The following is a 16,669-nucleotide window of genomic DNA, read 5'->3' on the forward strand; positions in this document are numbered from 1 at the left end:
TAAAACAGACACTTATTGTAAATGGGCCTCATTGGTCTCTGAAGACGTTGTTAACATGTCTGTGGGATGGTTCCCCTGCCAAGAGGGAACTGATCCATCTCCACATTCACAAAATTAATTTTTATTTCAAGCTGTGCCTGACTAACGCTGCCCAATGTGGGATTTATTTGCTCCCACAATGCACAATAGTAATCTTCAATCGATAACACTGGAGGACCTGACTCGAATCAGCATCAAACTGCCATGTCGGTTGTTTCGTATATATATTTTTTCTAGGACATGAACAATAGCAATTAGAGGATTCCATAAATAGCATTTATTCGTATCGTGTCAGGTCACCGCGCTGTGTCCCCTCCAAAGAACATGATGCAAACCTGATGTAACTAAATGCACGCGAGAAGCCCAGACACATCTAAATAATGTATAAATGATACGTCTTGTTAGCCTCAACTCACAGGTTCAGTTGTCTTCTTTTGCACCAAATGATCAATGTCCTCCTATTATCGTCATGCTCTCGCTTCACTTCCATTCCCAATTCTCCCCGCCTCTCCCCAGGTCTTTCATGTTGCCCTCTGGGAGCCAAACAAAACACGGGTTTCTACTGCAAATAAGGAGCTAAAACACCATGTGATCAGTCATGAATTATTTGAACGCTATTGATTTGTATAAAATGTTGCCCTTCCCCAGATTATTTGACCATAAGAACAAAAGTATCCATATGAGGGAATAAACGGAAGAAAAAAAAAATCATTTCTTTTTTTGGGCGTAAATGAAAGGAAACTATTTTAAGGAGATGAAAGTAATTAATGAGTAGATTTAACCTGAAGAGCAAATTGTAGCTTGTTATGGAAAGAATGAGTCATAGAGAGGAGTACTGTGTTTGATTTTCAAGCATTGTCTGTGGATTACTGTTTTTTTCCTGTAAATCTGCACTGCATTTAAGGGTGTAATGTCAATTTCATGCCTTTTTTTTTCCCTCAACAAGAGGCCCCGTTGCCCTGTGGGTAGAAAGCAGTTAGAGAATACACAGGGAAAAATAACAATCCAAAAAGGAGAACCAACATATTCCCAAAACATCCCAGTCGAGTGCGAGCTAATGTTCAGCACATTGTGGTATTTTCATGTTGAATTTTTTTCTCTTTTTTTCGCCCCGAAAGCCTCATTTAGATGGCAGACAAGGCTTTTGAACACAAAAACAGCCTGTAGTCTCAGTGGACCGCTGCAGCACTGGAAAAGGACCTAAATGAAGGCACCAGACAATGTAGAAACCACGAGATCCCTGTACCCCGCAGACAAGCCAGAGGAGCCTAATAAACAAACACACAATCACTGTCATTAACATGACAGCCTGTTAAAATCCTCCTTTCCCTCACAAAAAAAGGCTTACATTGTTCCACTGGGGAAGAATCCAATTTTCTGTTTCTGCACAGAACCACATCTGTACAGCATCTCTGCATTGCTGAATCAGATTCAAGTATAGCACTTTATTGCATTGTTGTGCTGCTCCCTGTCCCTATAGTATGAGATGATGATATTTTGAGATAAGCGCTGCTCTACAAGAAGCTTTATGGTCGTGGAAATTATATTAGAAGCTAGAGGTGCAGTAGTTGCTTTTTAAGTTACATTTTCAAAACTCACTCTGCTCTCTTGGGGCCGAGTATAACATTTAGACAATCACATACGATTTTACTGAAGCACTGCGCAGAGAGTCGCTCGGGTGCATGTTAAAACGCATCTTTTGTTATCTTTCCATCTCTCTTTTACACATAATTTGTCGTAAGATTTTTAGTATAAAAAAGAGAAAATGAAATCCTTTGACTTTTTTATTGCCCATTTATAAGTAGCCTAATTAAATGATTTCATTATAGGCTCCTCTCTGGGAAAAAGAAATCCTGGCAAACTTCCAGAAGCAGAGATCTGCATTTAGGATCATCCGTTGCTCCTCACGTGAGGGATTAGTTTGGTGTAGGGAACAGCTTGAAGCAGTGTAGTGGCATTTGATGGGGTGAGGATTTGCTGTCCAGGCAGCGGCTGCTCCGACCCTTCCTGTATTCGCTCATCTCTAAATCTGGATACTAGCACCACCACAGGGATTTACAACCCTCGCACAGGCTACAGGCCTCTAACACAGTTCAGTTCTAATATCTAACATGCTAAATCAAATGTTTGACCAATGGGGGCAACACAATCCTAATTTTCTCATTGCTTTGCATTGCTACAGCGTGGCCCCCCACTTCCTCTCCCTCTCTTCCACACTGTCTCTTCACCCTCCCTCTCCTCTCCTCTACTCTCTCTCTCTCTGTCTCTCTGTCTCTAAGCTCTCCTCCAGCCAGCGCAGACTCATTTAAGTCTGCTGATGTCTTGATAATGTTCCAAAGCCTTCACAAGCAGGTAGAGAAGGAATTCCTCAGCTCCCTAATTAGCAGTAAATGGACGATCAGGGCATGAGTAGGTTTATGGACAGTAAGATAGCGCTTGTCGCCTCCTATAGGGATATATATTTTACTTTTAACTCAACGTAAATAAACTTGCAGTCAAGTGGAAGTCTACTTATCACTTAAAAAGGTTTCCAAAGATGTGTTAAAGTTAGAAAAATAAATAAAATATATATTTATTGTTGATTAGTGAGCTTTGATGCTTTAATTTTCCAAATGATTGAACTAACCAATCAGGTAGGAGCTGTTTTTGTACAATGGTTATAAACATGGGAGTATTGCAATAAAAGTAAACATGTAGGAAATCATTTTTTATGATAGAGACCCCATTGATTAAAGCTGATAATCATAACTCATCATTAGAAGTAGAGATTTAAACTAGAAATTAGGTGCCCAATTATTGAAAAAAAAAACACTCTTATTTAAATAAATAACATTTACATTAACAGGAATTCTAGTCCATAAAATAGGACCTGAATATCATTGAAATGGAAACAAATTAAGTTATTATTAGGTTTACTAATAATAATTCTTATATTATGATGAATAATAATGATATTAATATTTTAGTATTTTGTTTTTAATTATTGCTTTAAATTCTATGTATTGTCGGATTTAAGCACACCCTTTTATGTCATCTGATTGGCCACACTAATAACAACAATAATACTGACTGACAACAAATAAACCAATTAATAATTTAAAATAACATGACTGTTTTTTCCGGAGTGCAGTGCAGCAGGAAGGTGGGGTGCTGGGATCGTGAGGAATGAACGGCAAGTGAAAATATGATTGAGGCCCCTTTAAAAGTTGTTGGCCGCTAAACTGCAGCGACACCAGCGTTGGTGCGTAAAGAGCATCCCTCCTGGATTCCTTCTGATGTTCCTCCAGGCTGCTGCTGATTGGACACCACATGCTTTAAATATGTACGATTACAAGTCATTTAAAACATTTTTTTTTTTTTAAAAAGGACCTGCATAGAAAATCTGTGTAGAATAAAAACAAAATTACATTTGATTAAAGAAAAGATAGCCTGCATTGTGATATACGTTGTCTCGTTTTAATTGGTATTGTGTTTGCCATTCATATTAAATATGCACAGCCATAGGCCTTCTGGCGATATGTTTTCCTTTATTATTCCGGATGAATATGTTGTTGCACTGAAGAATTGTAAATGAGCAGTCGAGTTGGATACACCGTTTAAAACAGAATGCTTAACAGTTAAAAAAAGATATCCTAATAATAAATGTATACCTGCATCTGATTAATTATGTATTTCCAACATTTTAGATTGTATTTGTTTCCATGTGTAAATGTTCTCTAACCCACTGACATAGGCCTATTTTCAATTACGTACCAACATGACAATACAAATAAATGATCTCTTCTTTAGATCCCAGAGTGAGATATTATTCGGATCCTGTGCGTAAAAATTAAATAGTTCCCTTAATTCCATTTTTTTTAAGGAAGCCCCTGTTGGTGGATTATTTCGTTAGACACACGTGCGCCTTTTGTGTAAACGCCACTCTATTGTGATGGTGTGATATCGAGGCACACGACTGGGAGAGCAGATTTGCGTCTTAAAGAGGATTTAGGTCTATTAACAACAAAAGGCGCAGTTCATGGCACAAGGGAGAGACCTCGACTTGTGCGTCAGCCGCAGTGATGTGAAGCGGGCTCACTGATAAATGGAGAGACATCAAACCGAGTCATTAGAGAGCTGAGATATGAGACTTTCACAGTGGCGGGCCGCTCAGGGCTGCAGACCCAGGGGATCTCACTCCTCTCCCGGCCTTTTGTGTTTGTGTGCTGGACTGATGAACGACTTAGATAACGTTAAGCCATTATGGGCTCACTTATTCCCATGAAAATCCTGTAAATAGAGGGAACATTTTTTTTTCTCCACTGCTGATATTGATTTGTAGCTCATATTTGTAACCGGAAACCACAAAGGATTACAAGTGAATACTCAAAAGGGACCCGAATTTACAACAGCCCAATATTAATTACAGCATTATCCCATCATTATGTATGTGTTGCTAGCTGGATACCTTCACTCGTGATTTCCAGTGTGCATTGAGGTTGATTTTAATACACTTGTTTTAGGAAGGCAGAGAGCGATGAAAATGCATCTAATATGGGATAACATTCACATTTTCTTGCACAAAATGTTGTGGAAAACAAAGGATTGGGACCTAACATATTTGTACTGATATCAACTTAACGTAAATTAAGTTTATAGTGATGTTTCATAATATTTAGGGTTTAGTCAGTCAATATGTTTTTCAATTAGGCTAAATAACCTATTTTTATTTTTGTATTCATGTTTTTGAATGTGTCTTTGACCTAAGACTTGTATAATACGACATCATTTTGAAAGTACAAGTCCATTGAGCTGACACAATAGAGATTAGGTATACTTTGTGGACCGAGTTGCCCATAAAATAGCTTTTAAACACATTATTCTACTCAACAAACACCAACAAATCATGGGGCAATCCCACAAACCCAGCATGTGTATCTTCTAATCGCGTTAATTGAATTTTCGCCGAATTAATTAGACATAACAGCCATATACAGCCTCCTTGCAGGGGAGAGCCACCGTAGGCATTTTAATGACCCGTAATTCAATTAACCGCCTCCATCAGCTCCATCATTGATTTGTGGAGGAAGAAGAGGAAAAAAAAAGCTGCTGAAAGTTGAATTCTGCAAAGTCGAGCCGGCCTGTAATTGCTCAAGACACAGAAATCGGAGGGAAGAGGGGTGGGGGGGCTGGGCTGAGGTGGCCGTGTATAAATAGTGTGCTCTCAAATACACAGTCACAACAGCAGGAGTGATCTCACCTCCTCTCCACCCCTTCTATCTGTCGCTGCTGCCAGCCTCCAAAAAAAGAGCGTTATAGCAGTGCTGGTAGAGACACGGTGAGGTACAACTCACGGTGGATTTCCCTGACCAGGACCACTACTGAGCGACAGAGCCGACCATGGAAGAACTTACGGCATTCGTGTCGAAATCTTTCGATCAGAAAACCAAGGAGAGCAGCAAAGAGAGTATCACGTACAGGGAAGTTTTGGAGAGCGGCTTGACAAGGGCGAGGGAGCTGGGCAGCCCGGAGACAAACCTGCAGGACATTACGGAGGGCTGCCCGGCGCATCTGTTCAAGGACCACGTCGAGCTGGAAAAGGACAAACTGAAGGACTTTAGCGTTTCGAGGTCGAGCGAGGGTAAGGTTTTGATTTAATTTTAAGAAAATGTTGCCGTTTTGTGTCGGTGAAATGTCTCAAGTTCAGTTGTTTTGTATCGACAGCGACGTTTCCGCTTTTACAAATGCCCGAGAATCCGTGCGTAAAATTAGTTTACGTCACGGTTCGCGTAAAGTTAAAGTAGATTTGGAAAGTTAACGTTTTATTCTGTTGCTGCACAGATTATTTTACAAAGCAGGAGGTGGGCCCTTCGTCTGGTCGCCGTTTTAACTATTTGATGATTGTTGACAGACGTTCAGTGTTTGGCCAAACGAAAAATCATATTACCCTTTCATATAATTTTTACAATAGTATTACATTATGGATTTGATTACCGAGTTCAACCCTATTATAGTGGCAACTTAACATTGTTTGCCAACACGAAAATATGTGGCCACTTTTCCTTACCTTTAAGGTATTCATTGCCGAAGAAAATCATAATAAAGTGTATGGGATCGTTCCTCCTCCAATGTTTCTTCTCTTATCTCTTACAATAATTTCTGAAAAATAAATATCATATGTTTGGCATCTTTTACAAGTGTAACTGAAAATCGATTGTCATCGTGTTACATTTAAAAGATATGGCTGATGCCATAGTCGACTGCTTTTGAAAATGGAAATACTTTCAGCTGTTACATTTCTGTAATTTAAAAAAATGTACCACAGAAAATGTTCTAAAGATAGATATTTTTCAAAACAAATGATGTCAATTATTTATGAAATAAAAAGTAAAGTCAAACAGCAGAACAGGACATGTTTTACTGAGCAGTCAAAAAGTCTGCAGTGTGAAGAATTTTAGACAATTATTAATTCATCCTAGCTTGTTTTTACTTTTATCTTACAGGCAAAGTGAAAATGGCTCAGTATTATTAAGCATACTATCATTCTATTTTTTTTGGTTGATATTATTGCAAGATAATAGAAGAAGACAGTTATTTATGCGATGGGATTGGCATTTAATCATTTGAAATATATAATATTAAACTAATTTTAGTCAAATAAAGTAACCTCATCTGACTACAAACATGGGACCAAACAAGCCAGTAATTGCAGCAGTTTGTTGTCATGTCGGTTTAAATAAATGTTAGTACAATATAGTACAGTATACAATGTTAGTTATGGATGAATACTATACTGACAACGTGTTACACTGAAAATACAGGCATTTTAAGGATATAATGAACAAAAGGAAATTACATTTTAGGACTGACTTTTTTTAATTAATAGCCTGAAATAACCCCAGCCTTCTTTACGGAGGCGAGTAATTAGGCCTAAATCTTTCTCATTTTGCTGAGCTTAATTCTCTGCTCTTTAAATCGCTTATCCTTATTAGGCTTACATGGCATGTAAAGACTGATTTACTTTCATATCGGCACTGACCTTACAGCACTGACTTATGGAGGCTGGAAATGCAGCCACAGGCCCCTCTCTCTCTCAGAAGAAGTAGGCTGTGTAATGTGTGTGTTGCTGCCAAATTGCCAGGCCTTAGGCCCCTGACAGGGCCCAGTGCAGGGGGCCAGGACGGGGAGAGATAGTGCATGTTTCAGTAAAGTCTGGAATTTAAACGCATCTTATTTCCTTTATTTTTTAACCATGGTCCGGTTAACAGGGATATACGAGTGTAAGGAGAAAAAGGAGGACGTGAAGTCGGAGGATGAGGACGCACAGGGCAAGCTGAAGCAGCGGAGGAGTCGCACTAACTTCACCTTGGAGCAGCTCAACGAGCTGGAGCGGCTCTTCGACGAGACGCACTACCCAGACGCGTTCATGCGGGAGGAGCTGAGCCAGCGGCTGGGTCTGTCCGAGGCCAGGGTGCAGGTGAGGATCCCCTCCTTCCTCTTCCTCTCTCCCTCTTATCTGATTTATAATGCCAAACACGGCGAGGCTGCTGTGAGAGCAAGAATCGATGTTTTTCTCGTTATATTCTTGCAAGGGCTGTGTGTCAGTGTGGAAATATTCTCGGTGTTTTTGTGGTTATATTAGGATCTCTGTAAGATGTTATATTTATTCAGACTGTTATAGATCTTACACAGCAGGTGTTGATGTTTTTTTAGTGGCTTCGCAATATGTGGGAGTTGTGTTGATGATCAGTCATTGATTTATGCTCGAATAAAAAAACAAAATATTGTGCCATTTGAAAAAGACTATATGGATTTACCGAAAAGTAAGACGTAATACACTGCTTGAAAAATATATAACAACTATTTAACAAAGATGCAGCTAATTGTTTCTTTTCTTTTCTGGGCAATACTGTTTTGCAGTGTGACCTCATGCTGATAATGTCTTCGAGCTTGTAAAAAAATTAAATAATAATGAAGCCCTTCATGCGTAAAACAGCGTGAGCCACATGTCATGTTTATATCATACACAAAGCTTTACTTTTTTTTTTTTCTCCAAGAGATCTCTTTGTGTTTCGTGTAACATGCAACAAAATAAATAAAACAAATATCAATATCTAATTAGTCTTAGCCAGGATGACCTTAAAAACCTAGGAGATAAATGATGCAGCCCCTGTTGTGAGAACATCTGAAATGTTCTTATATTCCTTTGGGGATTTATAAAGTGTCTGTGGTATAGCTCACTCAATAGTGTAATTTTTGAGCAATCTATAATGTTTATTTATTTGTGGAGTCGTAATAACCCCGCAGGAAGTAGGCTAACAATTCTACTGCAACATTTCAGTTGTACAAAATTCTGCAACAAAAGTCTCTTTTAGGATTTGTAGGCTTCCAGATTGAAATTAATCCAAATTTAGACTGAATATTTAATCACATTTACCCATGCCTGTTAATAAGTAGTTTAAAAAGGACGAAAAAGGGAACATCTAGACTTTATAACAGAGTGTGAGTTCAGTGATATCCAACACGTGTGAGGTGCTGTAAATCACCCGGGATGTAACAACCTTCTGAACCTGCAGCAGTGGGCCTGCAGAGCCAACAGCCTGCGATCCCAGAAGCCTTAGGGGAGGGGAAAAAAAAAATCCAACCAATGATTAAAATGAATGAAGAGCCTGAATGGCTGCTTCAGGGGACGCACTCTTATGTCAACTCGTATCGCTCCTCATTTTCTTTGTAATATCTGCCATTGGCTTGATGTAGTGTCCCCATAAAAAAAGATTAGAAATAACTCAATTCTGGCCCAATTCTGCTGCTGCTGTTCAGCTAATCAGATGAATAAAACCCGTCATAAGACCACAGACTACTATTTTGAGCTCGGGCTTGGTTGACAATTCCGGATACCATTGCATTTATCAGCCTAATAAGTGTATAGCTATACGCGTTAAAATAATGCTTGCTGTAAATATTTGACAAAGACTCAACGCCTGCCTGTTTGTTTACCGTCATCAAAGCGACTGACAGAGCACGTTGATGGTCGGAAAAAATAAATCCTTTTAAAGGCACTTTTTTCGACTCAGGGACATGTTGTCTCCAGATTTAGTGAGAGTGAATTGCAGAAGGGTTGTTGCAGGCTGTGAACCTGCGCTCCGAGCAGCTGTCAATGAATCTAATTGAAAGTTATGAGAGCTTGGTGAGGAGCAGGCAGTAATTCAGTTAGGACTAATATCTTTGGGTTTCTGGCGCGCTGCTAAATTAAATGTCATTATTCACTGTCTCTAATAAAAAATCAAAAAGGAAATAAGATTAGGGTATTTGTGAAGCGCATCATTGAGTGGCCCTTAATGAAGAAATAACTGTCTGAACCAGTGTAGTTCACTTTGCTTAACATACTGGCACGTAATTGGAATTGATCCCGGGCCCGTCTAATATTAGCCCTGATTTATCTGAGGGATTACTGTGCGTCTATGCAGAATCACCTGGGATTTTCATAAACACCTTTTCTACCACCACTTAACGCTGTAACAGTGATCACTTAGCGCCCTTTCATTCATTACAATTTACAATATATGCCTTTACTTCCTACAATAATAATAATAATAATAATACTAATACAAATACAATAATGTTCTTTAATTGGTGAAACATGTAAAAAGTACCTTGAATTTATGCTAGTTAAATTACAATGATTAAAAAAATCAATAAATGTTCTTTATTGTCCCAAATATACAATTATATTTATAAGATCAGTTTTTGAAAGATGGCAACATTATTTATTTATTATTTCACTTGACTTCGTTTGTCTCTAATGTACAGTTATTGCTCTCCCATCGACACAATGCTGAGCGCGCGCAGCTCAAAATGGCTCCACAGCACCTCTTCATCATCATCATCCTCATCATCATCAATCTGTGTGCCCTTTGTGGTCCCGCAACCAGCCGCTAATTTCGCATCTGTAAATGATAATCGTTGCGGGGGTCGAAGGGGAGGGGGGAGATAATGTGATTCACCGAGGCAAATTAGGTTGATGATGATTAACAACGGGCCGCAGCCTGAAGCTTCAAACACAGCCAGCTAATTGGAAGGTGCTCAAGGAAGTTTTCTAACCCCCCTTTTTTAAGACATCTTAAAATATCATCATTGTATTATTATTTTTAATATCGGTGGATATTTTGGTGGCGAAATTTTGGTTATTTTTGGTTTATTTTATTATTATTATTTTGTATATTAACACCCTTTTGTTGTATATCTTTTGGAGGTAAATATCACAATTATTGTGACCTCATGCTTCTGGATTTTTCTGGGTTGTTTATACAAATGTATTTAACAATTTCTGGCCTATTTCCTATCGTGTAAAGATTTTCTATTTTTCTCTTTATAAAATATATGCCTTTCATACAAGCAGCTAGATAATATTTCAACTGCTTATCTTTAACCTTATATGGTTTATTTACTTTGGGCTTTAAATAAACGGAATGTCCATAAAAAATAATATAAGTATCCACTAGTCTACCAAATTTTGAAAAAGGAATTCAAAAACTAGATTTGTTTGTTTGTTATTTAAAACAGTGTGTATTTTTGTTTCCTTATAAATAATTTCCTTTTTCAATTACAGGTCTGGTTTCAGAACAGAAGAGCAAAGTGTCGAAAACAAGAAAACCAGATGCACAAAGGTAAATGTAAATGTCATTTTATTGCCTCTTTAATGAAAATATGTATTTGCTTTCATTTTGCAATTTCAAACTTTTCTTCTGCATGTGAACAAAAGAACCTCAAACATCTCTTATAACAACCGCTGTCTGGCTGTCTGACAGACATCTTTCCCTTCTCTCCAGGTGTGATCCTGGGCAACAGTCACCTCGACGCCTGCAGAGTAGCACCCTACGTCAACATGGGTGCCCTCCGGTTGCCCTTCCAACAGGTAGGCCAGGTTCTTCTATCAGAACTAACAAAGCTTAGAAACACAAACCCGGTCAGATTCACATGAACAAAAGTTAAACATGCAGGCTGAGTTGCAGAGAAAAAAAGATGATTACTCAGCATCTTTTAATGCAGGGCTGAAGACGGTGGAATCTGTAGAAACAGGTCAAAGTGAGTCTGTGGTCCCCAAAGTAGGCTGTCTATATTTGTACATTCACATTAATCTATAGACCATATGCAGCTATTGCGAGACAGTGTGTGTGTGTGTGTGTGTGTGTGTGTGTGTGTGTGTGTGTGTGTGTGTGTGTGTGTGTGTGTGTGTGTGTGTGTGTGTGTGTGTGTGTGTGTGTGTGTGTGTGTGTGTGTGTGTGACCTCAGTGCACCTTTCACCTCCTGGCCGTGTGCAGAGGGCTGAGCTTCAGGGAGAGGTGGACAGACATTTGATCTGCTGCGATCTGCTCCTGCGTCCTGGCTGCTGTGTTGTCTGCTTGACCCTCGTGAAAAGCAGCGGCCTAATTAAGCCAACAGTGCAGCAGGCGAGCACATAAAAGAGATGATGAAAGCGGTGAATGGAGTGGGCTCTGATGGATATTGGCGTTGAGCTGCACTGGCAGGGGTGGAGGCTCGAGGCCTGCATACCGAGATAGGCTTGCTGTTTGAGGTTGAAATAGGCAGTGGGCAGCACGCTCAGACTGCACTGACATCACAATGCAGCATACGCATATAAAACAAGTGATGGTTAGAGGTTTGGTTGGTTAAGGTGCATGACTTGGCCCTAAAACCTTTGTGTCTCATACTTGGTAGCAACTGAAAAGTAAGGAAAATTCATTGTAATTAACATAAGAAGCTGAGATGCTTGTTTATGTTAAAATACGTATATAAGGAATCTAAAAGGACAAGATCATAAAATGTCCACCACCTGTTTTATCAGTTCCCGTCATTTCCCCTCCACAAAACCAAGTTTCAAGAATTGCATTTGTTTTTCCATCAGTGCTCATGCATTTTAATCAGATGTAACCGCACTATACATTTGGAAATTATCAGTCACAGCTACAGTTTGTTACCCGAATGTTGGTAAATGAGATGTGTGGAAACGCTGGTTGTTTGCGGGAGGTTTTGTTTGGATGCAATGGCAGCGCTGCTAAGCAACGATACATTTGTGGTTTAGTTACATTTTCCCTTTCATATAACAACTTCAACTTAAGTCATTTTCAGTCATTTTAGTCCAGTATGAAAGGGTGCAAAGTGAAAAAATAATATTTAGTCAAGTTAAAACTTTGACTTTATCCTTCTATTTTGTTTGGAGAGGAAAGCAAGGAATACTTTAGTTTTCCCACTTCTGCCTGTGGTGTTTGAAACACATGAGAAATGGCAACAGGCTCCACGCTCCCTCTGAAGTGAGTGGATGCTTAATTTTCACCTACTTCTTATAAAATAATTGCCAAGAATGTGAAAACTGATATTCTATGCTCCTTATGGTTTCTTTTTTTCCCTTGACTCAGGAATATGTCTGGATAAATATTTATAACTCCAAATATGTGAATATCTTTTTAGTGCAAAATTGTTTATTTATGCAATTGAATACATAATCAGGATAACAAGACTGCATATTTCCAAGGGTATAACGGAGTCCTCAGTCTGAATTAAACAAATCTGTTCTGGGTTCTAGAAAGACTTTGATTCTGGATGATTAAATTGGATGTGGTGTCTGAAAGCAATGTATGATTCATTAACTTTTAGAATAGCTGACATGAAAAAAGGGTAAAGCGCAGAGTGCAGCCCTAACTATTTTCTTAGAAAACACACTGTAAGCATCAGCCTTGAGGGGGTAACATTTGAGGGGGAATTTAATACTCTCAGCCAGTGAAACCTAAATCCTTAACACACAGACTTACACACACACGAGGCCCGAGGCGCCCATGCTGACTAACTTTGTATGTTGCTGTTCTGCAGGTCCAAGCCCAGCTCCAGTTGGACGGCGTGGCCCACTCCCACCCCCACCTGCACCCTCACCTGGCTGCTCACGCTCCCTACCTGATGTTCCCTCCTCCTCCGTTCGGACTACCAATGGCATCGCTCGCCGAATCGGCCTCGGCAGCAGCAGCGGTGGCGGCAGCTGCCAAAAGCAACAGCAAGAACTCGAGCATCGCCGACCTGCGACTCAAGGCAAGAAAACACGCCGAGGCTCTGGGACTCTGACCCCTGCAGGCTGCCCCTCCGCTCGCCTGATGCCCATAATCGCCCCTCACACAAGACTGAGCCTGTGAAAGGGCCGTGACACTCACAGCTAAAACTAAACTAAACAAAAACAATGAGTGAGAATGAAAGGGAGGAACACATACAGAGAGGGGGGAGAGAGAGTGTGTGTGAAAGAGAAAGAGGGAGAACAGTGGAGGAGGAAAATAAAAGAGAAGGAGGGAGCGAAAAAATTGTCACAAAACCAGCTGCCAAAACAAACCACTTGTAGAGAACGGTAATTAAATACCAATGAAATCACCTTTTACTTTTCGCCCCAACAGGCAGGACTTCTGCGGGGCCAGTGGCTCAGTCCACTCCAGGCCCAGATCACATCCCAAGGACCGTACAAACACATGTGGATGTCTGTCTGAGGGCCAGGCCGGGGCCCGACAGACCAGAAGGCGTTAGAACAAAGCAAACGGGCAGGCAGCAGCAGGGCCCAAAGCGGAGCCGCGCTGACGCTGGCTGCCGACATGTTGACAATGCAGAGGGTTGAGCATGGGGGGGAAATAGACCCAAACACCACCTCACCGAGGCATTGGAACGGCTTACACCTTTACACCCTCCCCTCACTAGAAAAAATGAAGAAAAACATTAAAAAAGGCCATATCTGTCTCCAGTCACTGTGTTCCCTGCTGCTGCCGAGTGCATGAGCTCTAATGGAGGACTGTTGTGGAACCGTCTCCATCCACACTTGACATAAACGCTCGACAACAGTTTTTAACACTGCCATTCGACATACCCACTCCCCCCCCACCTCCTCCCACCCCCAACACACACAAATTGAAAGGTCTCCATTGCGGACCTTTCACTTCTTATGGACTTGTGCTATATCAAAAGCAAAAACTCATCCTTCCTTTGCTGCGGAGGGGAGACGTGTTTTATTCTGCGTTGCTGGGCGTGTGTCGGCGAGACATGGTTTGCATTTCTCCTCACAGCGTGCACTCTCTGTCTTTATTTCTTCCCGTTTTTGTTGTGTTGTATCCTGGGTAAAGCAGTGAAGATAGCCTTTGCACTTCAGGTCTTGTATGTGGGTGTTTACAAATGGCACTACAAGCAGATACTACTTTACTAATTAAAAGGGGAGGGGGATTTGATATTGTAATGTGTTCGGCGGAAGGACACTATCTTGGATAAAGGGTAACCATGCGTTCTTTTTTTCTTTTTTGTAATTCTGAAAATATGAAGAAAGCATCAGTCAAACTGAAATGCAATGGTGTGCAGTTTAAGTGCAATACTGTAAATAGCAAAAAAGTTCAAAACAGCTAGCAGTTAATCCTTAACGATAAGGAGACCCAATGATTTTTCTTTTGGAGTGTTGAATTTCTTTACCAAACAACAGCTTTTCTACAGCAGTGTATATTTTATTGAGTTTGAGAAGAAGTCACTCATTACCAGGTGCCATATCCCATCCTCTGTATTCAAGCAGTTTAGTTTTGTAGACGCTGCAGAAACATGGGTTTGGTTCTTTATAAATAAAAAGCCTACACCACATTTGAGGATATTGTTCATAATAAACCAACAAATCAGCATTTAATTCCAAATAAAGCCGTTGTTTACACTATGATTAACTTCTGCATGTTGTATGGGACATTTCATCATTCATTTCCTAATAATTTAAACTGTATCTTACCAAGTGTTCCAGGCAAAAGAGAACATTTGATTATTTGGGTATTGAAACATTATTTTGACGACTTTTTAGCACTGCTGTCAGAGCTGCGTTAAACATATTGATCTGCTGAAGATCTATGTACCTCTAACAGTCTCCAAAAAACTATTTTCTCTGCTAACAGACCTCCATTTAGAATCGTTTATCTATGTCTCCATTTTAAATTAAACATATGGGTGTTTTATTTATTATTTTGTCTGAAAGATTATGAAAGATGAAATCGTTGAACTACAAGTGTACATTTTTACATGGCTTTGCATTTATTTTTGTATGTTTTTTTAAGTGTTGATTTTGAATTAGGAGGTGTGGCTGTAGTGCATTGTTTGCCGAAAAAAAATGTAGCGTGTCCGAGTTTACAAACATTTCAGGGATGATTGAATTGAACAATACTCCATGGAATTTGTTGTACCCATTAAAAATGATTATCATTTCACATGCAAGCATGCCTAAACATGAATCATCGTACAGTTTGTTTTTCCCCTTTTGATTCGCAAAATATGAATGTACATCTTGTACAAGTAAACTATCAATAAAGTTATAAATATTTGTACTCGAGTTTTAAAATCTATCACTTGTTAAACTGCATGAGGAGAATTGAGTTTCATCCACAAAGGCTGCTGTGGAAACATACTTTACAACTTAGTATAAAAAACACACAATAAGGCAGTAATCCCAGGAAATGAGAGAATTAAAGACAGAATTATCCACATTTTCATGACAGTAACAGAAGTCCAGACTTAAACGCTGGGACTATTTACGCCCTGATTCAGATTCATGCTCTCTCCATGTCTCACACCGTGTTGTGGCTGACGCTCAGCAACCGTCTCAACCTGAGGATCAATATCAATATCAGTCTGGAGTTGACATTCACGTTGACTACGTCTCAGCTCATCACATCCAATCTGAGCACCAACACGGAAAATTGAGCTGCTATAAAATCCAGATGCAACCCTAATCTGCAGCCCCCGACATGGTGCATCTCTCCGCCTGTGTTCGTCAAAATGACACAGATAGGATTGGTATGGAAAGTGGGGCTGGAGCGTCGTCAAATAGAAGCAAGATGGCTGTAACCGGAGTGGGAAGCCCATAAGTGTGTATGAGAAAAGAAGGCGAGCGAGAGATTTGAGGGATACTGTATATATGACATGTAATCTCCTCTGAGCTCGGGGCTCAAAGAGCATCTTTTCTCCTTGTTTCTACGGCAATGATTAACTTTGAGCGGGTGACATGAGAAGGTCAAGAGTTGGCGTGTGTTCATCAGCATCTACATTCGAAGTCAACCACCCCAAACACACACACACACACACACACACACACACACACACACATACATGCATGCTCCCTCCACTTTCCACACATACTACATTTTGCAAATCTAAAATGGTCGGCCTTCTTTCCAAATGTATTAGCTTCCTCTGGGAGCTTAATTCCAGATGTGTGTACACAAAGTAATTACACCATGTGGTATAGTGGCCTATTGTCTGAACCCCATGCAGGAATTAGCCCAAATGGCGTCCCGTTGAGTGCCGTACCCCCTAGAAGGTCGCCGCGCGTTTAATTTGTACCTCGTTGCTCATACATCAAGATTGAGTGATATAGTCGCAGACTGATGGCTCCGTATTTACCCAGTGACCCCTCCGGCTGGGCCCTGCTGGGGCCAGGTCTGGAAATAACAGCATCCTTTTATGTGTACTAATAATTAACATGGCACACACGGCCATCCATCAACCAGCAATGAGCCATGGCTGCTTTGTCAACATGTTCAAGCACATAACGCTATTTATGTTGGCAACAAGTGAGACACACAATAATATATTAATAGAGGAGTGT

General features: G+C 40.1%; 1 protein-coding gene across 2 annotated transcripts; it reads left to right on the forward strand.

Moving 5' to 3' along the window:
- Nucleotides 1–5,276: 5,276 nt before the first annotated feature.
- On the forward strand, nucleotides 5,277–15,389 carry shox (shox homeobox). Of its 2 annotated transcripts, none has more exons than XM_079665406.1 (6): nucleotides 5,277–5,659; nucleotides 7,287–7,495; nucleotides 10,628–10,685; nucleotides 10,827–10,933; nucleotides 12,886–13,098; nucleotides 13,452–15,389. In XM_079665406.1, exons 1-6 carry the CDS (start codon nucleotides 5,419–5,421, stop codon nucleotides 13,539–13,541), a joined length of 918 nt encoding a protein of 305 aa, XP_079521532.1. In that variant the 5' UTR covers nucleotides 5,277–5,418; the 3' UTR covers nucleotides 13,542–15,389. The 2 variants fall into 2 exon arrangements, with proteins under 2 accessions (XP_079521532.1, XP_079521533.1); XM_079665407.1 differs by having other exon boundaries at nucleotides 10,848–10,933.
- Nucleotides 15,390–16,669: the final 1,280 nt, after the last annotated feature.

This window comes from Notothenia rossii (genome assembly GCF_949606895.1).
Source record: "Notothenia rossii genome assembly, chromosome: 2".
In the NCBI taxonomy this organism is placed as follows: Eukaryota; Metazoa; Chordata; class Actinopteri; order Perciformes; family Nototheniidae; genus Notothenia; species Notothenia rossii.